Below are 26,641 nucleotides of genomic sequence, written 5' to 3'. Positions count from 1 at the left end.
AGTAGAAGGAATATTACAAGAATATATTATCTAGAGAAAAAAAGAGTTGGAAAAATGTAGCCGAAAGGCCACGTGTCGAAATATTACACCCCCACATCTCACCACAAGCCCAACTGTCAGCTAACCTTATACACCACCACAAGTCCACAGTCCCAAAACGTCGGAATATTGAAATTCAATTATTTATTTATTTTTAAAAATAAATAAAAAACAAATTCTATTTATGTCATCCACAACCCTCTCCCTCTCTTTCTTCCTAGGGCTTTCATCCCCAAACGAGGGCCTCTCTCTCTCTCTCTCCCTTTTCTCTGTAGTATTATTGACTATGTAGGATAGAAGAATCAGAATAATTCTCCAGCATCTGCATATTATATAGATATATATTTATACAAAAATATTATTACGTATATAAATTTTCTTCAGTTTTTCAGGCAGCATATAATTTAAGCTAGATCACTTAGAACATTTTTATCAATTCTAATCACCATGACTTCAGTCATCAACATGGACGGTCAGGATCAGCTACTCAGCGATCTCAACAATTTATCCACCCAGCAACATCAGGTGCTTCTTCTCTCCTGTGTTCTTTCTTCTTGTTCTTCCATCGGACCAGATCTAGTTCATTTTTTTGATCGATTTATTTATTTTTCTGCGTTTTTTTTAATCGTAACCCTGTGATTGTTTACCGGGAAACTGAGGTCAAAGAAAATTTTGTTGGGGGTGAATTGGACTTTCGGGAATTACTCTCTTTCTGTGTTTTCCTGCATTTTGCACGCTGCCAAATGCCACAATTTTGACTGTGTCAAATTCTGGGTTTGATATCTTGGCTGTGAAGCAATTGAAATCCAATATTGAATACTTGGGTTCCTTGTTTTACTTTTCTACGCGTTTTCTCAGCAACCAAACATCACAAAACCATAAAATCACATTCGTTTTGAAATATTTGAATTGATATTTGGGTAATTATAGAAGGTTAGTATATGATTCCACGCTCTGATGCGAACTGTTTGCTTTCATTGGAGTTTTGGGTTTTCATTAAATTTGTTAAATTGGGGATTTAAAAATTTTCAGGGGGAAATGCAGAGCAACACAGACAACGTTGAAAAGAGATGTGGGAATCATGGTGGGGTGTGTGCAATATGCTTGGATGAGATTGTGCTTCAAGAAACTGCTCTTGTAAAAGGTTGCGAGCATGCCTACTGGTTTGTCTTATCAGTCTCTTTTCTATTTAAATCTTGCGTTTCCTAAATTCAAAGTATTGGTCTGCTGCTTTTCGCTCGGTATCATAGTTGTGGTTTATGCATTTGGTGCTATAACTGTTCTGTGTATCTGTAATGATGCTTTGGTCTTTTACTCATTTGGTGTGCCTTTGTACAACTTCTCTGGTTTCAATAGCCTCTTTGGCTATATGCCTCTCCTTTGATTTGGTTATCTAAAAACGGCCACCTTTTGTTTTTTCTGGGGTAGGCTGACCAGGCTTCTAAAATTTCATAGTTTGGTGGTTGTTGTAAACATTTTATATAATAATTCATAGCCTCAAATGGTCTGATAATTCATTCTCTCATCAAGAATTGTGAGCAATGTCGTCAAAGGCTGTGATCTGAACACTTGTTTCCTGAGATAAGGCAACTTAACTGGCTAGCATCTCTTGTACTGATGCGAAGGCGAAAAATCCTCAGTTGTTTAAGGTGCACATGCAACAGCAATACAAGTTTGTGGGTTAATGTATGAAAAGCCAGAAGCTACCAACCTATTATGTTTTTTTAAAGTTCCAAACTCAGTGGGTTTTATTTGTAAATTTGCATTATTTTTTTCGGGTAAAATCCATGAGAAGCTACCAACCTATTCTGTTTTTTAAGTTTCTGAATAAAATGTTAGGGACTTGTTCTCATGTTCTGAACGGCTTTTATCCTTCTATTGACACATTTGCTCATTTTTCTTTTGTTTTAAGGATGACTTATTTCTTATATGCTAATGTGCGCACATTGTGCTGCACTGTTCGGGAGTAACTAGATAAATTCCATTGCTTCTTTATTGCATTTTGAGAGCATAGTCTAAAAGAGAGGTATGTCTGTTCCATGCTACTTTATCAATTTAATCTGGAGAGTGTTTTGCAGTTGAGACATTATAAAGCATGCATTATCCTTTCTAGGTGGTAGTTGATGATATTGAGAATGAGTGCTCATTTGAGCAGTCAATCTTACAATTTACGTCAACCATCAAGTTTTCTGACCTTTCCTTTTTGTCCAAGGACTGAGTACCCTAGGTTCTCTATTTCCCCTGATTTGATAAGTTTTTCTTATCCACAACACGTGTTAAGTTATGAAATCAATTATCCCTTATTTCTCTTTTTCTGATTACTATTTCCACTTGATTTCCCTTTATCATTAGGTTATTAATGTTGCATCTGTGAAGTCAAACGTTATTAGTGTTTATTGGTGTCTATTTGATATAAATATCATGAGGTTTATCAAATTTCATTATGAAAGATTGACTATAGATGATATCATGGGTGTTTTTAGTATGTAGAATATTATTTTTGACAATATATACAATGGATATGTGACTCATATAAAGATTCTTTATATTGTATTTCCTGTGGGTTACACAGTTAAAGTAACTACTCCTCAATGTAGACTTGATTGGTAGTGTTGTAAAAATTAAGGGGTCTAGAAACACAAGTTCATCGGATTTTCTGACAATTGTGGTATGGGCAAACTAGACAGTAGGTGAACCTATATGTGCATGGGGAGCAAGGCCTGTTCACAAATCAAACATAATTAGCTTAACCCTTGTTGATTTTATTGAAACTATTTATATGCGCATCATGGGTGTTGTGCTGGACTCCTGTTGTTTGCTGCAAAGCCATAGCATTAGTTTTAGCTCTTGACTATACTCTTTCTGAGTTATCGCATGAAAAATAAAATAGAATGAGAGCCTGACACACCCTGTACTTTTTATTTGTTATAAGCAACGCCATTGGCTGTGGTATTCATGATTTTTCATTTTCGTTATGTGCAGTGCAACCTGCATTCTTCGTTGGGTGACATACAGCCAAAAACCCACCTGCCCTCAATGCAAGCATCCATTTGAGTTCCTGAATGTCCATCGTTCACTTGATGGCAGGTATTTGAAGTCCTCTTGTTTCGCTTTATGTGCATATTTAGAAAGGGAGAAACATGGTTATGACTTATGAGAATACCTCCCACTGGGAGATGGGGAAGACATTTTGCATGTAAGAGTTATTTTGAGTAATTAGTTAGGGAATCACATAATACTTTCTAGGAGATGCTATTTTTTCAGTAATTGGTTGACATGCCTAAGGAAAGAAAGCATATATATGTTGTATTAACGCACTACCTTGGCATTTTTATGCTTCGACAGCATACATGACTACATGTTCGAGGAGAGTGTGTGCTTACTTCTTAGAGCAAAATGGTTTGAGCCTCTGATTGTGGAGGAACGTGAAGATGTGTATGATGACCCTGATGATTATTATTACCCCTATGAGGACGAAGAGGAGGATGATCTGGATGAAGCTTACTTCAGCAGTTCATCGAGTATCCGAATCGGTAATCGAAGGTGGGGAGATAATGGATATGTGAGAGGTGGGCGTCAAGAAGCAAGGCCTGTTCACAGATCAAACATAGAGGACTCGGGTGCTAGTTCGTCCCGTGAGCCTAGGAAGAAAGAGGCTGCAATGGATAAAACTGGGAGACGTGCGAAGCGGGCACTTAAACGTGAAGCTGCTGATAAGGCTGCAGCAGCAAAACATCAGCAGCATTTGGCAAGGTTGGGCCGGAAGTAATTCCCTTTGTGCAACTGCGTTATACGGCAGATATTGAAACCCTCCCACCCCATCTCCTGTACAGTAATTCCATGACCTTTTTTCTTTTGGGTTAAGACTGTATTTGCCGTAACTATGTGAAATAATGTACCATCAAAGGGAAGGAAAAAGGAAAAAAAGAGAAAAGAAAAAAAAAAAAAAAAAGACGCTGTGAAATAATGACTGACTGGTCTCTGTATTCTTAAAAATTGTTCAGATTACATTTAACCAAAACAAAAAAGAAAAGTTTCAGTTTAACGGTCTCTCGTTCTGCTTCTCTGCAAGTCAAGTTTCGATTGTTTTGCTGTTACGCATTCCAAATTGTCTTACAAGCGTGTCGTGGGTTTACAATCTTTAATACGTTGAAGAATATTAGATCTTGAGGGTACTTGATAGTTAATTTGACCGTAGAATTTATATAATTTTTTATTTCAGATTGAGTTATTTACAATAACACTCCTTGAGTTTTTTCAGAATTACACGAATACCCTTTAAGTTTTAAAATTATTTTCACAGAACACTTTTCTTTGATTTTCATTCAAAGATTGATGATTTTATGTAGGGTAATTTTCAGATCACTACTATGAAGTTGTCCATGTTTTAGAGTCTTTTTATTCAAAGATTGATGATTTTATGTAGGGTAATTTTCAAAGTTGGATTATGACGTGGTAATACCGTATCATTGTATAATTTCTCCAAGTCGGATTGGGGAGAAAGGAAGAGAGTGTGCAGAAAGAGGGACAGAGAGACAGTGGGGGAGTGGGAGGCATAAGGGGAAAGAAAAGCCACGTAATTCTTGAATAATCTAATATATGAAACTGGTTAACCAATAATTTTTGGATTTACTTTCTTTTCTTTTTCTTAATTGTTTAATTTTTAAATTTATATTAATTAAGAAAACAAAAAAATGACTAAACACTTAAAAGGACCAATTTGCCCCTCACTTTGACAGAAAAAAGTAACAAAAGTTACTCCAAGATTTTTGTTACAAACGAAAGTGGAATTGAGGGACTGTGGAAGCCATTTTGAAAGTTGAAAGACTAAAGCTCAAATTGATACAAAGTTCAGGGGCCATAGCTCCTAAAAAGTCTATAGATAAACACCATAAATCGGCTTTGTAAAGATATCAAAGCATTCTACATGAGGCTCACTGATGATTCTGAGACAGTGGCAGCCACTGTTCTAACTATCTTTGAGTTCCTGCTCCACACTCTGTTGTGTACTTTAACATTTTGCATCTCTTAATTTGCAGGTGCACACGCACGTTTATGTTTTAATTTTTCATTTCCAGGTGGGAGAGTTGATAGGGGGAGGCCAAAGGGAAGAGCGTTTCGATGATCTCCACAACAGGTACACATGACTTTACAGTCAATATATTGTCTGAACTACTGACAATAACAAAGGAATGTGATCTAATGCGGGATATATGGACAATACATGACATGTATTGATTGTATGAAGCATTTTGGAGAGGGGTCTGCCTGTTGAGCCATATCAGTGGTACCTTGACTTGCCACGCTTTGAGACTGTCAAACATAGTGATTTTGGTTTAGGCTTAATACTAATGTTATTCATAATTAAAATAAATAAGAGTTTTACGTCTAAGACTAATTGACTATATATAGTCTATTTTGTATATAAACTAATATGCACAAAATTCATTTTACACAATTAGTTTACTAAAATTCATATCAAATATGAACAAATTCCATGTCAATTACACAATTAGTTTATGAAAATTCATATGAAATCATCCATTAATCTAACCAAAATCAATACCAATTAATCTAACCAAAATTACATGTGATTTGGAGGTCACGAGATAAAAGTACATGTGGTTGCGAGTTCGGGGTAATTTTCGGTGAATTATTTGGAATACATATGAATTTTAAAGAATTTTTGAAGTTGGTCTAGTTAAAATTTGACATATATCCTTGCTAGTGGCCATTTTGAAAAGGAATTAAAGTTGAGAAGCACGGGATTGTGACTACAACCATTCTGAGTAGTCTTCTTCGTCGACTCTGTTCTGCAACTTCAAAATTCTTCAAAAGCTTCTAAAATTCTTTACTTTGGATGTGGAGCTTCAATTGACAAATCGTTTTCTCCTACATAATCATGATATTGAGCCCAATAACCTAAGGTAAATATTCAAGGTCTCACACAACAACAACAAAAAATCTTGTTTGAGGCATTTAATCGAACACTTGGTAGGAATAAGTAGAGGGGCAAATTCTAGTATCTTCAATTCATTTTTCGGTGAGGCTTGCACCTCTGTGGGTCTACCAGATGTTGCTTTATTGTATTTTGTGGCGGACTTAGGGCCTCTTCGGTAACGTTTTAAGGGGTTGTTTTCATTTTCAGAGAACAAAAATAAGGCAAAAACACTTTCAGTGGCTCAAAAACAGAAAACATTGAGAATGTTTTCATTTTAACAAGTTCATGTGTACTTCTAGAAAACAGAAAAAAGTTGTTTTCATTCTCATCGGAAACGTTTTCATAAAAATAACTCACATATTATTAATTCAAATTATACTACTAGACACATTTTCATTATTTTTGTTTTCTGAAGATGTTTTCTAATTAATCTACTAGACGCATTTTCATTTCCTAAAAATGCAATTTATTTTCTTGTTTTCATTCTTTGAAAATATTCTAAGAAAACATAATCCGAAATGTTACTGAACGGGCCTTAGTCTCCAGACTGCATGAAAATGGCCACCGGTTTTAAATCACACAATCAGTCACTAAGTTCAACATCATTGGCTTTAGTTCTTCCATTGGTTGGAGGCCTGGCCTTACATCATGTGGAACATGTACGTCCACATAGACCAATCATTCAAAATAGCAGCTTATTTGGACAAATATGAACTTCATTTTCAACGATGTGAAGTCAAGTTATTAAGGAACACAAAAATCTTCGGAGCAAGTGGTGAGAAATAAATGCTCAAATTGAATGCCACTAATAAGCTGGAGCTGCCAGATTATGGCTTGTCTGTTCCTTCAAATTTGAAATGCACCACAGGTCCGTCACTGTGCATGATTGATTTCTGATTATTGACGAGACCACATGTGTCAACACACAGAAATTATCCGTCAGTGCTAATGGTTGAACATGGCAAAATCCATGTCTGAGTGTTTTTTGAGTGCTTTCCTCTTCATTCATGCTCATATCAACAATAGAGATTTATAATTTATAGAGCAGGGCCAAAGGGGATTATTTCCAAATCATGACATGTATCTGTACCACATTGTGGTATGGGATTGTTGAGACATTTTCTTGCCACAGGAGAGAGAGAGAGAGAGAGAGAGAGAGAGAGAGAGAGATGGTCTAATAACTTTGGAGAGCATCTCAGTGTGAGAAAGGTAGGGAGATTGATAATGAACATGGGGCCAAGTGGGGGCCTCCAATTCCCTGAGTGGAGCAAGTTATACATTAGAAGTGGAAGCTGTAATGCCAAGCAAAGCAACCCTTTCAAAAATCACTATCCTTCACCCACCCCCAAAAGAAAGTGCATGAGGAAAAAGTGGTTAAAAAACAACCATAACATCATCAATTTTTTCTTCGATTTACATTCTTCTCTTTATTCCCACCTACTATCATACCCACCACTAAGCAACCTCCACATTTCCACAGTAACTCTCTCTCTCTCTCTCTGAAGGCTCAATTGGCACAACCTTTTTCTTGTGAAAAATGCTTTGCTTAATTTATAGATTGATCCTTTAAAACTTCTTCTAGAACCCACAGATTTGCAGAAATATGGTTGCAGAAGCAGGCCTCCAATGTATTGTTATTAGTCAATCTGCTGTCTGAGAAAACTACAGCTTCTGCATAGGTGTGCTCTCTCTCTCTCTCTCTCTCTCTCATTAAACCTCTTACATTGCTTACCAAACAGAAAATATTAGAATATCCTCAAGGGGAAGAAGCTATATTCTGATCTGATGGAATCATTCAATCAGACAACTGGGTTCCGGTACAACCTGAATTCGAACACAATAGGTGATGTAAATGGTGATTCTGATCACTTTTCAGGGATTCTTGAAATCTATGCTCATCATGCTAGGAACATTCACAACATATGCATCTATGAAAATCAAGATGTCTATGCAAAATTTTCTGTCACTTACAATCCAGATGAGACCCTCTCAACTAGGATCATCAATGGAGGTGGCAAGAACCCCGAATTCAACGAAAACTTGAGGATGAAAATCACTCAACTCGATGCTGTCCTCAAATGTGAGATTTGGATGCTTAGCAGGGCCAGAAACTACATGGAAGACCAGCTTTTGGGATTCACTTTGGTCCCAATTTCACATGTGATTGGCAAAGGAAAGGTAACTCAAGATTATAGTCTGTCTTCCACTGATCTCTTCCATTCCCCAGCTGGAACTGTCAAATTGAGTCTTTCTCTCAACACATCTTTGCCTATTAAACCCTCCACCAGTTCGTTATCCGAATCATCTGCTAACTCATCCATAACTTCAGAAGTTGTGTTGCTTGATCGAAAAGTATCAGAAGTGGTATTAGACCCGGTTGAGTATTCGAGGATCGAATTCCCGGATATCGATGTAGTAAATGAGAGTCAGCAAATGGTGTCTGAATATTTTAACTTGACAAGGCATGGCTGTGCTTGGAGACCTGGTTCCCAAGGACTTGGCTCGTTTCTTCATCTCGGTGCATCTCCTCAGCCTGCTGCTGATCATGACTATGAAATGACTGTGAGTTCAAATGTGGGAATCCAGGGTGAACCTGTTTCTCCTAATGGGAGTGGGAGCATCCACAACTCTGGCTTTTAAGTTCCACCACAACAAGCTTGAGTGATGATCGAAACTCCGCTGATTCAATCGAGAAAAAGAATCGTGTGACTGCTGAGACGTCGAATTCTATCAACACTTGTGTCACCACAGGAGCAGCTAATCAAGGTTCTGCTGCTTGTCCAGACACTCCAACCTCAAGAAAGGGAAGAGAAGCTGTAGACACAAAGGATGCAAATTTCTCAGGAAAGGAAGAGGAGAGCAGCAAGGAAAAGACGGTTGGTTCTGGTCAATATGGTCAGGTGTTTTCGGCTCCACTCGGGAACATCAACATGGAGGCCGCCGAGCAGTCTGCAATGCAGCAACAAATAGTGGACATGTACATGAGAAGCATGCAACAGTTTACTGAGTCTTTGGCAAAGATGAAGCTCCCAATGGATCTTGATAAAGCGGAATGTGAAGACCGTGGCGAAGTGATTCCTAACCATAACAACAATTTAGAACTTGATAAGAAGAAGGATGGATCGAGGGTGTTCTACGGTAGCCGAGCCTTCTTCTGACTGCTAATTGAGATGCTGCAGGGGTTGAGGGCATAAATTTATTTAGCAGGACAACATCGAGTTTAATCCATCCAAAACTGATTTTCATAGGCAGCAATATTACATTTGATGAGATATTTGGATTCATTTTAGTCATGTTTAACTTGTTTCCCTGGCTGATGTATGTGAATAATTTTCTCTTCAAATTCAGATGCAGTTGTTGCCTTAACTACAACAAACAACACCAGATGTTAATCATCTGTAAAGCAGAAGCAGTCATGGTGATGGTAATGTAATTTTTAATTTGGTTACTTAAAAAGAAAAAAGAAAAAGTGATTTTCGTTTGTGTTCTGCAGCTTCTGCTTTTGAATGAACATCATTGGTGGTTTGTAAACCTTGGCTCTAATCAGGACCATTTGAGGTTTTCCATTGGGATCATGTTCTTCTCCCAATTAACTCTATTTAGGGCCTTTTAAAGTTTCTGGATTTCTCTGTTTTAAGGTGCAAACAAAATAAAATATTTTGTCTTCTGAAGCTATTTTCAGAATGACATAGCAACTGGGTTCCCACATTTCATTTATCCAAGCCTTAACTTTGACCCACTACATCTTCAAGACAATTATTTCTCCACTATACGGGTGGTCTGAAGGAAATAGTGTCCCTAGAATGCAAGGTCCCAAACTTCATCTCTATTCATTTGACTGGACTGAGTGCACTCCAAGATATGAAGCACCAACTTTACGAAATTAAATTAGATCTAATTCTAGAATGTAAAAAATGAGGTATGGTGGAGAAAGATGACAGCACAAATGAAGAAGAGGTAGAGAAAATAATATAACACGAAGGATGCCTTGTAAACCGTTTTCAGAAAAAAAAAAAAAAAAAAAAAACAGAAGAAGAAGAAAAGAATTTACAAATTGAAGATATGAGAATACGTCTGATAGTTTAGTTCGAAAATTATTTAAGAGAACAAAGACAGTTAAAATGTGTCTATACATAAAAACCCCCAAAGTATCATACGTAATAGGGTTAAGTACATAAAAAACCCCCCAACTATTATGTCTTTTCTAATTTCATACATCATTTATCAACTATTTATGAACTCTTACACAAACTCCTATAAACTCTACATTTGACCTATCCCATCATGCATTGAAAAAACCTCAAAATTACAAAAAAGATGATGCCATTATGCCAAATTTAACTATTCATTTTTTTAAAAAAACCTAATTTTACAATAATGTAATTAAAAAATATCAAAATTACACATAATGACACTCCTTCTAAGGCTAGAACACTATGCCACATGTCCACCATCGACAATCCCCCTCCCGGCCAGCCAACCACTACTGGTCATTCGTCGCCCGCCAGCCATCACTAATCACCAATTAAGTTACCCTCAACCTAAAAAAAAAGAAATTTAGTGTGCTTGAAGAGACTTAAACCTTGACCCTCAAAGGAAGGTAGCCTCATTCACAAACCACTACACCAACCTTGTTTTGTGATATTTTGTTAGTTACGCAATATTTATTGTCAATGGTTTTTATTTTATAAAACAAAATTATTTCAACATCGATACATGCAAAATTTGTACCAAATCCCTCATGCTTAGCTCTAGAGTTATACAAAACAAAATAGTGTAGATATCAATAATGTAAACAAAAACAAAAACTGTAAATAACAATAGAAATTGCAAATAAAAACAAAAACTGTAACAAAAAAAACATAGGCTGTAACAAAAACAAAAACCACTTCTATAGAAATATAAACTACAATGCATTGTGTATTTTAATAACAATGATCAATCTACAATCTAACAAAAATATAACTATAATAGTAACAAAATAAACAAAACAAAACAAAACAGCACTAAACAAAAATTGTGGACCATGTTAGGAGAGGGGGAATCGGACTGAAGACCACCTAGAACGTAAAATAGGCTGCAATTTTTTTTTTTCTGCATTGCAGTTGAAAGAAACATGCATCTAATGCTTAGGAAATGAACTTTACCCACAACATGTACAACAAAAACATTCTAAATGGCGGATTCATTTTGTTTATACTAGTTGAGGTAAACCTTTTTCATTTTAAACTAAGTATCTTCGACTAGTCTCTTTGAACACAAATAGAAAAGGAAAAAGGGAATAGATCTTTACCCTTGATGACCTTTTCTTGATTTCTCAAGAATGAACACCTTTGTTGGAAAGATTTTTTTTATCTTGATTTTGACTCCTTCACCTTAAGGCTCCAAGATTGGAGTCCTATATCTCACCACACCAAATGCTCCTAGAGATGAAGAGAAGGCAATCAAGAAGTATGGATGCTAGTCTACTTCTTGATTGGACCAATTTTTGGTTTATGGAAGATGAGATACAAAGATGATCACTCATTAACCAAAGTAGGAAGCCAAAAATCCTAGCTAGGTTTTCTCTAACACTTATCTTATATAGAACAACACAAAAGATAATTGGGTGGCTATTTGGGGCTCCATTTGGTCCATGGGTCATGTCATCTTATGCCACTTGTCCCTTAGGCGCAATAGCCTATTGGGCTATTTTGTCCATTTCCTTTTAAATCATATTTAAAAGCCCAATCCAATATTTCTATATGTCAATATTAATTCCATAATTAATCTTTTAATATAATTTAACTGTTAAATTATAATTATAGTCTTACTTAATTGACCCGGTCAAACTATTTGACTTTAGTCAATTGCTCCGGTCAACATGTTGACTTTTGACTTTGACATTTGATTATCAACCATTGATTTGTGTCTCCTTATTTCATTTCTCATAATTTGTACTTCTAATCACATTCTTTGGGTGTGTAGATCCATAGGTTCCCTTTAACAAGATAATGGGTTGACTCAACTTCTCAGAGACGATATACGAATATCGATTTGTCTCCACACTTAATGACTTGAGACCTTGTCATTCCCTACATATAGAGACGATACTGTGTGTACTGGTCTTTGCGGAATATTGACGCCCAATCAATATTCTTATGACCAGGAACATATTCAAGATTTAGGGATCATGAGAAGTCTCCATGTATGCAATCTCATTACATAGCTCTCATATCCACTTGTGTGTTCCTTAGACTATGGTTGTTCTACATATTGAAAGATAATATAGGATGATTTAATGTATAAAATAACCTTTCTTGCCCATTGATAACATAATATGTCTTTTATCAAAGATATCCTTTAACTCTAACTATTACATAATTAGTTGGCTTTAAGGGCATATTTCTAACAACATTTTCCGTTTTTTGCGATGCAGTTTCTATTGTTTGCAATGTAGTTTTCAAAAAAGAAGAATATTTTGTGTCATTGAAGATTGCCTTTCGTCTCCGAGAACTTGATTTCGTGTCAATGATCAATCTAAAATCTAATAAATCCCTTATGATTAGCTCTAGAGTTATACAATGATCAATCTAAAATATAATAAATCCCTCATTTTCTGTTTTCTGCATTGCAGTTTATGTTTTCTACATTGTAGTTTCCGTTTTCTGCATTGCAGTTTTTGGAATTACAACATAACGTATCACACAATGTATATAAATATAAAATTGATAACAATGCCATTTCTCACACCAAAAAAATACCACACCCAAACACCAAACAATTACTCTACACACTCATAACAACCTGCCAGCACATGCACATTGCTAATGATCACACCGTTCATTCAATCATATACAAACCTAGCAACTCTTTTTTTTTTTTTTTGTAATTTTACGAGAATTCTAAAACAATATATGATAAGTGTATATATACTTACTATGTAAAAAACAGTAATTCAATGAGAAAGTTGGGGCATGAAGGGCACTAACCTGGGCTAATCAATTATAATTACCAACTCATTTGCACAACTAAAATGGCATCTTTGACATATTTCTTCTCAGTGCTAAATTGCGCCAAGGAGAAAAAAAGAGAGAAAGCATGAATCTATTAAGGCCATATCCTAATGCCCTTAGGCAAATTTTAGAAAGAGACAGGACCATCAGGCAGACAACAATGCAATATCTATTATCATCAAAATAATGCCACCATGTTTTCAGCTGAAGAGAAGCTATCACTCTAATACATTCATAAACGAACTCAAAACACAACAAAGTTGACAGGACCCGTCCAGATATTCCTCGGAACCTGGGACGGACCCGCCTAATTACCGACATCATCCCGATGCAGGCCCATTTACAAAGATCGAGACTTTCTACCAAAATTTGGCAGAGTCTCCCCAAATTGAACATTTCCCAATTCAACTTGCTCAAAATTTACAGTTAAAAACAACCAACTGGCAATGCTTTACAGAAACCACAGTTCAGATCTCAAAATTGAACAAAAAAATATCAAGGAAAGTTCATTTCCAAGTAATTCAATCCCATAACATCAAAACCAGACCGCACCAAATTAAAAACCAGCACAATAATTAGCATAGATTCTGAATTTGTCACATCTCGGGATTTGCTCCGCCATAGCACGATATTGTCCACTTTGGGGCCCCCCTCTCTGCCCTCACAGTTTTGTTTCTAGGAACTCATGAACACTTCCCAGTGGGTCATCCATGGTGGGATTGCTCTAGCCTTAACTCGCTTAGCTTCGGAGTTCCCATGACTTCGAAGTCAGTGAGCTCTAAAAAGGCCTCGTGCTAGATGGAGGTGGGCATGTACATATAAGGCACATCACCCCCTCTCTGTTAGTCAATGTGGGATGTTACAGAATTACTGTAGGAAACGAAGATCTGTTAGGCCCAGTCATTGAAATTGCAGGAAGAGCCTTTGAGCTTTGCGTTCTACCTACGTTGATCCTCTGATTGCTTCTCGAGGGACCAAAAATAGCCTTCTTTGCCAGCAATCGTGACGCAGGATAAGTCATGGTCATCATCGATTGCTTCTTTGCCAGAAAATGACGGAAGATGCCTTCTCCACAAGAAAACACCTTCCTCTAGTGCTTTGTAGTGACTTTCTTAGCCATGGTCGTTGTTGGTATGAATATGGTCATTAAAATCGTTGGTGGTGGTTGCAACCTCATGGTCTTCGTTTGGGATTGAATCAAAGGTGGAGTGTGATTTGGCTCCCATATAAAATACAAAAGGTAAAAACGTTATTTCAAATGCAAATTAAACAAACCTAAAGAGCACATGCGTATGCCCAATTGGCTTTTAACAAAATAAAATTTATAACTCATCCACCAGATCCAAAAGAAAACTAGGTAATGTCTCATATGCTAATTACTAAAGTTTTTTTATTTTTATCACTATACACTAATTTTTCTTAAAAAGAATAATGAAAAAAATCTTTTGAAATGATTAAAAAATAAGAATTAAATTCACAAAATTTTAAAAATTAAATTGAATTCTTTTTTTGAGGTTTGCTATTCACACTTGCTTGAGCGACTATGACAATACTTGCTATCCATGTGTATCATCAAATGAGTTCCCAATGCTAGGGATTAAAGTAGTTTTAAAATTACTTTTCTTTTTATCTCTACTAAGAAATTTCAAAGGCCAACCTCATTAAATGCTACAACTGCTCACTCTTCTTGTTACCCTTTCTACCCATTATTATGTATTGATTTTCATTTTTACCCCTCAACATTTGTTGTCATTCTTTCTTGTTGGAATTATGATTTTAAGCCAATCATGTTATGTAACTTTATGTATATTTCATGTATTACTTGTATAGTTACTTTAAATGGGCAAACATGTTGATACAAGAAAGGGTCTCATTATCGTTATTGTTATAACATGAAAATTGCCTATTATTTTTCTCATTTTGGAGAAAAATAATATTATGGTGTAGAATGATTACATGTATATTATCAAGTATCATTGGATTAAAAATATTGGTTTTACGTGTGTTTAAAAGTAATTTGGACAAAAATGTCCTTGTGTGATTTATTATGATTTTATTAAGAATCTTTATTGAAGTTAGAAAATTGTGATTCTTGGCTAGAAACATATAACTTGAGCTCATGAGCTTGTAGGAAAAAAAGGTTTGAAAATTGGAGTTGCACGAAGAAGTTACGTGCGTTTGAAGTTTTAAGGCCCATATCACAATTTTGAAATTACTAAACAAACCTAGAATCTAGAGTTTATTTTTCAAATAAGTCCCGACTCCTTTACCAGATTCGAGACCTAATAACTTGTCGATTTTTCGACGAATGAACTTGATGTTTTTAAGCAATTCCAGCTGGACAAGTTGGGGCTTATTGTTCTCCACGAGCACGACCTACCCCTGAGATCAAATCCAACATCGGGCCACCACAGGCAACATAACGATGCCGTGAAGTTTTAGGGCGACCGAGATTTTTGTGGTTGTTTTAGGCCGTTTACTGATGAAATTTCACATCGACCCAGGTATGAAAGTTGGTCCTCTCATTCTGATCTTCAATTTGGCATAGGTTGTGACAGTGTGCTTGTATTCATGAGATTCAATCGTTTGACCGATGATCGGAGTTTCACATATTTGGATCGTTTGATCGGAGATAATCAAACTATTGGATTGTCTCCAACTTCTAGTATCTTGTTATTGGTATTTCATAGGTCCCATATCAATTATTCTAGGGTTACATTAATTGATAGTCGATTGCTTGTGCGATTTACCAAGATTCAACTATTGGACGTGGCCAAATTATTAGGAAGTGTTTTGATGATGTTTTTGTCCTATTGGAACTTCAAATTGGAAGTTGTGGACATGATTCAAATCTCAGGTGAGGTGTCGTCTTGAGAGCCGTGTATCTCGAATTACATGCCAGTGCGCGTTAACCTAGTTTGAGCGGTTAGCTCAATTAGTATTCAACTTTTAGATACTAAGTTGATTTATATAGTTTCCTTAGGTGAAATGATTCGTAGATTGTTCACTTGGGGTTTGGTTTTCAGACTTGTTCAGTAATTTTGGATCAAAAGAATAGCCAAGACAAAAAGTGAGTACAATAATGTGTTTTCAAAGAAAATCGCATATATTATATAATATTATGAGTTGAAATTGGAGAATGTTAATGGTTTTGAAATTATCTATGGTTTTATAAAATAAATTATTTGATTTGAAACATATGAACTTGTTAGTCAAAGAATTTTAAGAAAGTAAAACCTATTTTATGTTTTAAACGGTTTTAATGATTTGAGAATTGATGGTGCTCAACAATGTGAAAGTATGCTGTGAATGCATTGGTGGAATTAATCTTAGAATGGCCACTCAGAAAATTATGTTTTTGGTCTTAAGTAACAAGAAAATAAGTTTATGGATTTAAGGAACCAATAAGTTTGTAGTTTCAAAGCTACATTTTTTTTAAGTTTATAAATGGGTGAATTGTAAAATTGTTTTGTGCCAAACTTTGCACTGGGCTATAGTTTGGATGTGGTCACCAAATTTCAGCCAAGTCACGTGGTCTCAACTCAAAGCCAAGTCAAGGAGACCAAATTCTAGCCAAGTTAGGTGGTCTCAATTCCAGCCAAGTCACGGGGTCCCAATCTCAAACCAAGTCAAGTGGGACTCAACTTCACAAGATCTAGCCAGATAAAAGAAATTGTTATCTATAAATGCCAATAAATAAATGAAGGAATAAGTAGTCTTGGTTTGGAATAGATAACTAGCTACATAAATCCAAGGTTTTGGGTTGTCTTACTAGCCACCTACGAGACCCAAAAACAACTGGGTCGGGAGATGGTTTCAGAGAGACTTTGTTGCGTCAATATTTAGCTTTCAAAGCAACTCTTCCAACTAGATTCTTCAAGTATAATAGTCAAATTGGGACCTCTTCTCTAATGACCTCTGTTGGTCTTGGTCAAAAATCTCACTAGCTAAGTTGGAGATGGCTAACAAGTGGCGGACGTGGTTTTTTGGTCAAAAGGCCTCGCAATTGGCCTCAAATGCAGCTGAAGGATCGAAATCCCAATGAAGAAGGTTGTTGAAATTATTAACATAAAGTCTTGGCTGATTTGGGTTAAAGTCCCTTGAGATTGACCATGGTAAGAAGGAAGGCTTCTGTAGGTTTCTATTCTTTTGGATACTTTGGCTTACAAAGTCTACACCAAGTACTCTGAATGGACCCATGCTATATGAATAAAGAACCATCAATTTTGGATATGAATTTATATATATAGGGTGCGTGTTTGACAATCCAAAGTGAGCTGGATTGGTCAGAAAGCCGTTTTGAATTCCAAGACCATCGAGATCAAATACAAAAGCATACTTCTTGTCTTTCACTTTTCTATCTATAGTCTAGAGCTGTTCTTCGCTTTTATTAGTGTAAGTTTAATTTCTTGTATTTTCCGTTACGTTGTTTTAAGATTCAAGTTTATTGCTTTACTTTTAATTGTTATCAAATTTTCTTTAAGTTTAATTTAATTTTAAATTGCTTTATTTTATTGCCTTTATCATTTTTATCATTCTTATTTCATTCTTCGTTTAGTTTACGTTTATCCATTGCTTTGATTTACTTTACTGCACTTTAATTCTTGTCTTTTTTTTTTTTTTTTTTGAAGAAACAGATCATAACATTTCATTAAGGAAAAAACATAACATCATTAGTGAGAATGGGAGACAACCAATTAGGTCCATCTTCCATCCATACTATAAGGTCCGAAATAGAAAGAGCAAACCATGCAAGGCTATGAGCAGCCCGATTACAAGTACGAGGTCGAAACTGACCGAAACAACTATGAAAAGAATGAGCTAAAACCTGAATTTCATTTACTAAGACTCCTTCATAGCCCAAATCTACATCACATTGGAAAACCATCCGTATTGTTGCTTGTGCATCTGACTCTAGGTATTCAATCCCAAATCCCTAGCAAGTTGTAGTCCAAATCTGATTGCGAATAATTCAGTAACATTGGGGGTAAACATGCCACACACTGGTTTGGCTGCTGCTGCAATCAACTCTCCACGTTCATCTCTAATAACAACTCCCAGCCCTCTAACACTATCGTTTGTCTTTAGAGCCTCGTCCACATTAATTTTAACGAACTGAGCAGGAGGCCTCTCCCAATTCACCACCTGGTTGCTTCCGTCTTGAGTTGAGCGTGAAGATGTGCAATTCGCTTGATAGAATTCTTCTGCCATCTCCTGCATGTGTTGGTAACTTTGGAAAGGATTGGGCTTACAACCTTGAAACAATTGAGTATTTCTTCCATTCCACACATTCCAACAAATATACCCAAAGTGTCTAAGTTCCTTATCAGTCAAGACAGTCAAGATATAGCGAAATAGATTGAGAAAACATCCATGATAAGCTGAGTTACATGAATCTTGAAGAGCTGAAAACTGCCATACCTCACGGGCTGCAGGACAATCCCATAAAGCATGTAGAACCGTTTCCGGTGCTTGGTGACACTGAAAGCAAATAGGATTAGATACTACTCGCTTCAAAAAAAGATTTTGTCGACATGGTAGAATATCATGCATACATCTCCATAGAAAAACTTTGACTTTATTAGTCACTTGCAACCGCCATAATCTCAACCAAATGTTCTCAAAGTTGCTGTTAGATGCACCCACCTCTCCATCTTCACGATCTCGAATTGCACAAGCAAGCCAATACCCACTTCGTACTGTGTAGCAACCTTTTTTCTCATAGTGCTAGACCAACCTGTCATCATTCCGTAATACATAACCCATTGGTATACTGAGCACTGCATCTGCTTCATGTTTCCAGAAACTAGCATTAACAAGCTCACGATCCCAATGTCTTGAATCATTGATCAAATCACAAACTCGGGTGTTTAGGGGCAATCGTGGAGGAGTGGTGATTCTAAAGAGATGAGGTAGTGGCACCCATTTGTCATCATAAATAGAAATTAACAGTCCATTACCAACACGCCAACGCAGTCCTGCCATTAATAGTTCTCTGCCCCACAACAAGGATCTCCATACGAAAGAAGGATACACCCCAACATCCGCGTCCAAAACAGAGCCACCAGGAAAATAGCGAGCCTCGAAGATGCGCGCTGTCAAAGAATTCGGATTCATAAAGACCCTCCAGACCTGTTTAGCTAAGAGAGCTTGGTTAAAATCTTCAATGTTCCGAAAACCCAATCCGCCAAGCTTCTTTGAGCGGCATAAAAATTCCCATCTTCTCTAGTGAATTCCGTTCTCCCTATTACTCTTTCCCCACCAATACTTTGCAAATATGGAATGAAGCTCTTTGACAACAGACTTAGGCATTCTAAAGCAGCTCATGGAATAGGTGGGGACAGCTTGAGCCACAGACTTAATTAGAATTTCCTTGCCAGCATTAGATAAAAATTTTTTCCTTCCAACCTTGAACCTTCTACTTGACTCGCTCTGAACAGTAAGAAATAAAGAACGCCGATTCCTCCCAACCACCGCTTAGCAGCCCAAGGTATCGCTAGTGGCAAGCCACAACAGGCACTTGCAGTATGTTCCTTGCTGCATCAATAATTTCATGTTACATTTGAGTTAAAAGACACCGCATATTTGGCAAGATTTATCTTCTGACCCGAAGCTTGTTCGTAGGTAGCAAAAATTCCTTTAACCTCTTCAAACACTTCCCTTTTGGCCTCTAGGAAAATCAAGGAGTCATCTGCAAAGAAAAGATGAGACACTGGTAGGGCTTCAGTGCCACTTTCACTCCTCGATACGTCCCAATTGCTCAGACTTGTTGAATGAGACCTGTAAATCCCTCTGCACAAATTAAAAAAATATACGGGGATAAAGGGCATCCTTGTCTAATACCTCGATGTGGGACAATATGTCCAAGGGGATTTCCTTGCCATAGCACCGAGAAGGAGACTGTAGTAATGCAATCCATGATTCGAGTTATCCAGCTTTTCGCAAAACCTAAACGGTGCATCATTGCCTCCACAAAACACCATTCCACCCTGTCGTATGCTTTTGCCATATCCAATTTTAGAGCCATTTTAGCATCGTTCCCACTTCGTGGCCCTTTTATATGGTGAACCACCTCAAAAGCAGCCATGACATTATCAATAATATGTCTTCCCAGAACAAAAGCACTCTGTGACTCAGAAATTACCTCCGGTAAAACCATCTTCAAGCGATTAGCAAAAGCCTTAGCAACCAACTTGTAAAGGACTGTACACAAGCTGATGGGCCGAAAATCGGTGACTCGACTAGGTTGGGTTATTTTCGGGATCAAAGCAATTAAGGTGTGATTAAAATCTCGCACACTACCTTCCCCATTTAAAATTCATAGACAAGCATCACTGACTGAATCACCCACTATATGCCAGTAGCGTTGATAAAATAAGGCAGGCATCCCGTCAATTCCAGGGGCCTTGGTTGGATACATCTGACCAAGGGCTTGCTCCAACTCCAAACGATTAAAAGGACGTAGAAGGATTTCGTTCATATTTGTTGTAACACAAGGAGTTATAGCTGCCAGAACCCGTTCCATATCTTGACCACCTATCTGAGTGAAGAGACCATTAAAATAGTTGCAAAACATGGACCTAATATTATCACTATCTGATTGCCACACATTACTCTCATCGAAGAGCCCTCAAATGGTATTATTTCTCCCCCGGGATTTAGCCTTCTCGTGGAAGAACCTGGTATTTCGGTCACCTTTTTTAAGCCAAGTGACTCGAGAACATTGATTCCACATTGTCTCCTCTACCTCCAGTAGGTTGTTTATTTCTCTCTCAACTTCTCGTCTGCGAGACACCCACACTTGTTCATACTTCCCATTCTGCAGTGTGCGTAATTCAAAGCATGGGCAATTCGCAGTTTCTTTTGAATATTACCAAAGTGTTGGTGGTTCCATGTGGTCAAAGAGTCAGCACAGTGAGCAACACTAATCGTAACATTACTACCGAGCCCCCTTGTATCCTTCCATACCTCCTTAACCACCTTTTCACAACTAGCCTCTTGGACCCATATTTGTTCAAACTGGAATCTGCGTGCGTTCTTCCTTCCTTGTTGCTGAGGCAAATTAGTGGATACATTAGGAAGGATAGGTTTGTGATCCGATCCCATAGTGTCTAGATGTTGGATCAGCAAATCAGGAAATCGGTTAAGAAGATCTGCATTAGCCAAACCTCTATCCAAACGAACCTCTGTCATGATACTTTCATTTCTTCTCCCTGCCCATGTGAAGGGGTAGCCCTTAGAAGAGAAATTAAAGAACAGTCACGTATTGCATTTTTGAATTGTGTCATTTGTCCAATTGGTCTCTCCCTGCAACCCCTTTGTTCTTCCGCTAATAGAACTTCATTGAAATCACCCAATACCAACCATGGTCCATTAACCCTGTGGTGCAGTCTTCGTAGCAACTCCCAAGAATGTTTTCTCTTGTCTTTAAGTTTAATCGCACCTTTTAATTTAATTTACATCATTATCATTAAATATCAAAAATACGAAAATACCCATACGAAACCTAACCATCCTCGACCTGAGGAAGTGAAAGAACCTAAGCAAAGAGGAGGTTCCTTGCTTGGTGATCAATCCGCTGGTTAGAAGTCAGAAGCGTGAATACACAACAATCCAACTTTTTCCATTCGCAATCCAAGAGAAGAAGGACTAAAAGTTCCTTCCATCGGCCACCTTGACTGAAAAGAGGGAAACAACTACAGCCCATGGAAGCCCATACATGATTTAGTCAGTGTATATATCTGATTGTGATGGTTGTTGTTATGATGCGACATTTCTACTCCAATTACTTGAGGAACATTGTAACAAAAGTATTTCAACACATGGAATAAAAATAATAAATTGTGACATGTTACGTTAAATATTTTCTTTTAGCATTTTTACATGGAGATGAGTATGATGTTTGTAGAACTGTAATTAGAAAATGCAATTTGATTTATACTGGAAATTTGAATGTGGGAGTGAATCCGCTGTCCCCAATTACGTGTCCCCTCCATGTCCTCTCTTTAAATGTTTGACACGTGTCCTACCACTTAACAGAGCGTTAACTCTATTAACTTCTTTCATTTTTTATTTAAAAAATTATAAACCAAAAAATCCCAAATTATAGGAGACGAGAGCAAGCCTACGCATTGAGCGTCATATCACCTCTCAAATCATTAAAACAATTATTTTTGATTTTTTTTTGTTCTCAACTCATGACTTCAGTATTCAAATCATTATTCTGCACGTATCTGATATCAGCCTTGATTGCAAAAGTTTTTATATGTGATCACGGTGTAAAAGTTAAAAAACAAAAGAAACCACCACTAATAATGAAGTCATTAAATCTTGAAAATTGGCATTAGATTGGGATAGTTGATACATCGCTTATGTTTCCTTATGTGGGGGCTTTTTCGTCCGGCAGCTGTAAATGGGCTGGGCTCCGTAAAGGGCGATTGATGAAATTGTCCCCTTTGTCTGAGTTCGAAAATCAAGCCCTAAAATGCTTCGAAAGGGCAGTAGAGCCTTAGGAAGCATCTTGGTTATCTTCACCAACCAAAACAACAACAATTTATAGATAAATTCTTGGCTTAGCATGAGAAGCTTGTGGCATGGGAGCAAAATTGTCATGAGTTTAGCACTGAAGAGAAAACTAAGTGTTCCTAGGGGAAAGATGGGGTATTAAGGTTAGAGAGAAAGGATTTTGCAGAGAGGTTTGGTTGAGCATGAGGAAAAAGAGAGAAAAAGGTGGCTTGAGTGTTTTTTTGGCAACTTGACAGAGACTCTGTCAAGTGTCAGAACAGCTTGCCAAGAGGGAAAACTAAGGGAAAAGGATGAGTTGAGCACGAAATTGCTGGGTTTTGGGAGTAAGATAGGAAACTTGCTCTCTGATGTGGTTGATGCTTGTTGGGTAGAAGAGGCCCCCTTTTATAGCCGCTGGAAGCTGACATTTTCCAAGAAACCTTAATGGTTTCTATCCAATTTGGCCAAGTCTTTCCCTTCATTTCTTCCATCATCTCTTCAATCATCATTTTTTGGTGAAATCCACTCTACCTATTTGCACAAAATCAGGGATTTTTGGGAGCTCAAGGCCCCCTTTCCCGCGGCTGTTCAGATTCCTATTTTCAACCATCTTTCTTCCTTCTTTTCTCCCCTTTTCCAAGGCTAGGTCTAATGAGGGAAAGAAATAGGTATGCATGCTGGTTCAAAGGGTGATCTGCGCTCCAATATCCCTTGGTCATTTGGAAGTTTTTGCTTGAAACTTGCTCCTCCCATGTGCTGGAGCTTTTCAGTAGCTTTTCAGACTTTCCTTCGTGGTTTTATTCTTCAGCCAAGTGCTGGAGCTTTGCAACTCTTCTATTGTAATTGTATGGGCCAAGTTGATTTATTGAGTAAGTGGGCTTTCTTTATCAAATGTTTCTGCTTTTTGGTTGAGTCAATAGGCCAGTTTGGTTGGGCTATTTTTCTTTGGAGTGATGGGCTATTCTTTTTTCTCTTGTGCTTACCCACATATTTGGGCCTATGAAATGGGCTTGAGTCCCGAGGCTCCCAAGCAACCCGAGACTTCTATTTCTCGGCCCATCAATGGGCCTCATGACAATTTATTACCATCCATCCCACAACCCACTCAAGCAAGCCCCAGACATCTTGCTTGTCTTGGGCCCACTTAAGCTTGTAGCGTGGCATGATGCTTATATGCTTGGCGTGGCATGTGTGCAAAGCGTATATGATGAACTTTCGCGTGCTCAAATCAGGTTTCTTCTTAATAAAGTATCGCATTGGACCGAGAATTTATTCGGACCGAACCGTAGATTTTTTGGGCCTCAACACCTTCTTTCTTTTTTGGGTTGGCATAGCTAATATCATCTTCTTATATAAGTTTCCCATGAAATTGAAAACTGCACGATTTATCTTTTATTGTTGTGCGACTTTTGTGGTCAAAATGCAATGTTAATATTGAATCATGTAGAAATTTGATGATTGTTTTTATCCTTTTCTTTTCTAATGTCGAATCATATACTTGTGCAAATTTTTTTTTCTTTCTAATTATTATTCATATAAATTTGAATCTTATATATGATTTTTTATTTACTTTCTCACGGAGATGAACATGGAAAATAATTCCAGAGAAGCTGAAGGAACTCAAGCAAGTCCAAGATGAATTTTGAAATGAATAAAGACTTGGATGATTTTGTAGGCAATGAGAGTAATGAAGAAAATTTATTAGAAACTACAAAACGTAATGAAAGCATATAATTAGTTCATTCTAAGATGCAAAAATAATTTATTCCAGTGATAAGTATCATGTTTCTCAGTTTGTTCCTGAGTATACCCACGTTACCTCAAGTCCTTGTAAGTACTGGCGGACCCACAGAGGCTCAAGGAGGAGCAGATGCACCTCCCTTGGTCGGAAAACGACATAGAGGTTCTAGAATTGTGCCCTCCTACTATTGCACAGAACCTGTTCGATGAAATGCCTGAAAGGGGTGCTCGATGTTGAGGCCCAAAAAAGTCACGAGAAGCCCAAAGATATTTAAAGCCCAATATAACATATAATGTTGGTCATGCGTTAATCCAAGCTGTATTTTGGAAATTAATTCATTAAATAAATATAGAAATAGTGTGCATGCCATGCCAATAATACATTTTTCATGTGTCAATCACCCAAACTGAGCCTACCAAATCCGACCCATTTTACTTTAGCTACCACCGTCAGAGCATGTCTACCCCAAAAGGCTAAGGCTAAGGTAAGGGAAAGGCAAGGGTTGCTACTATTCACATGAATAGTGAGCCTTGCCATTTGTGGTTCCACCCCCAAAAAGCTAAGGCTAAGGTAATTACTATTCATTGTACTTTATTTCCTATTTTTTTTTTTTATACTTTAAACCATTAATTTTGATAATCTTTTGTAATTAAATTTTCGGATAAGATTTTTGGTTGCCACGCATCCATCATTTTTCAGAAAAGATTTTCGGATGAGAATCTCGGTTCCCATGTGTCTTATTCCAAATAAAATTTTTAGATATTCAATAAAAAAAAATTATAATATCATATTTCAGATAAGATTTTCACCCTCTAAAATTGTGTCATGTGTCCCATGTCAGAAAAGATTTTCAGATATTTTTTTTAAAATTATAATCTCAGATTTCAGATAAGATTTTCACCCTCTAAAATTGTGCCATGTGTCCCATGTCAGATAAGATTTTTAGATATTTTTAAAAAATTATAATCTCGAATTTCAGATAAGATTTTCACCCTCTAAAATTGTGCCACATGTCATCTCTATCTTCTGAATCCATCTATAAAACAACACCATCAACTCATACCTCTCACATCATGTATTATCTATTCCTTTATTTATCAGATTTTACAAAACACATTCTACTCTCAATGTCAAACTTGAGGAGGGTGTTGGAGAGGCAATAGAAAGAAGAGGAAGAAATCCGGCGCAGACATGCTAATGAAGATCGGGAGGCCGATGAAGAAAAGGAAGAAGTGCTTGCAATAGCTGTGTGTATGCTTAATCAATCAAGGCAACATCGCCGTCGTCGTGTCCTGAATGTGGATAGACATAGGGAGTCTCGGGGTAAGAATCTCTTGGAAGATTACTTTATCCCAAATTCGTTATATATTGTTTCTAAGTTTCAAGAGAGATATAGAATGCAGCCACATTTGTTCCAAAAAATCATGCATGATATTTGTAATTACGACACATACTTCACTCAAAAATATGATGCTGTTGGAGTTTTGGGTCTTCTCCCGGAGCCAAAACTTACAGCTGCTTTGCGAATACTTGCTTATGAGGCATCTGCAGAGCAGGTGGATGAGATTGCAAGGATGAGAAAATCAACTATCCTAGAGTGCTTGATGAGATTCTGTGATGTAGTGAAAAATTTGTACACGAGGGAGTACCTTCGCAAATCCACGCCGAGGGACCTGCAAAGGCTTCTACAAAAAGCTGAGGCTCGAGGTTTCCCAGGAATGATTGGAAGCATTGATTGCATGCACTAACAGAGGAAGAATTGTCTTATTGCTTGGCAAAGAGACTACGGGAATTGGAAGGGCCAAAAAAGTATAATTTTGGAGGCCGTAGCTTCTTTCGACTATTGGGTTTGGCATGCCTTCTTCGGGGTTGCCGGATCTCAGAATGACCTCAATGTCATTGGTCAATCCCTGGTGTTCGATGATGTATTATGAGGTCATTCCCCCCAGATCATGTACCAAATCAACAATACCGTATACTCTGGTATGTACTACCTTGCCGATGGAATTTATCCTAGTGGACGACACTCATGAAAATAATTATGAATCCCCAATCCGAGAAGGAAACAAGCTTTGCTGCCTTTCAAGAAAGTTACAGGAAAGACGTGGAAAGGTGTTTCGGTATCTTGCAAGCTCGTTGGGCAATTATCAGGGGTGCTGCTTGGATGCTAGATGAGGATGTGCTGGGGAGCATTATGATGACTTGCATCATCCTCCACAACATGATTGTGGAGGATGAGTATGATTATGATGCTCTAGAGGTGTTTGAACCCGATCCCATGAACACGACATTGACAAGAATATATGAAAGGCCGATGGGACCAAATGGACAACCAATGGAGCCCGAACCATTAATTCGGGATGGTCGATACAACAACCCCATGATTGATCGTTATCAAGAAATGTAATCTTCATATGTTCA

At 37.3% G+C, this 26,641-nt stretch overlaps 2 protein-coding genes across 2 annotated transcripts; both read left to right on the top strand.

Annotated features, from left to right (window-relative positions):
* The first annotated feature begins 247 nt into the window (after positions 1-247).
* LOC103327113 (uncharacterized) lies at positions 248-4,084 on the top strand. The gene is made up of 4 exons (XM_008229400.3): positions 248-564; positions 1,072-1,202; positions 3,022-3,126; positions 3,385-4,084. Exons 1-4 carry the CDS (start codon positions 487-489, stop codon positions 3,806-3,808), a joined length of 738 nt encoding a protein of 245 aa, XP_008227622.2. The 5' UTR covers positions 248-486; the 3' UTR covers positions 3,809-4,084.
* Positions 4,085-7,406: 3,322 nt separating this feature from the next.
* Positions 7,407-9,472, top strand: LOC103327112 (uncharacterized). Its single transcript, XM_008229399.3, is given in 2 exon segments — positions 7,407-8,615; positions 8,618-9,472. Coding segments are annotated over 2 exon segments (1,371 nt in total). The 5' UTR covers positions 7,407-7,765; the 3' UTR covers positions 9,139-9,472.
* Positions 9,473-26,641: the final 17,169 nt, after the last annotated feature.

The sequence above is a fragment of the Prunus mume genome, linkage group LG3, assembly GCF_029339155.1.
Source record: "Prunus mume cultivar Tortuosa linkage group LG3, ASM2933915v1, whole genome shotgun sequence".
Taxonomy (NCBI): Eukaryota; Viridiplantae; Streptophyta; class Magnoliopsida; order Rosales; family Rosaceae; genus Prunus; species Prunus mume.
This window is presented reverse-complemented; position numbering and strand designations above follow the sequence as displayed.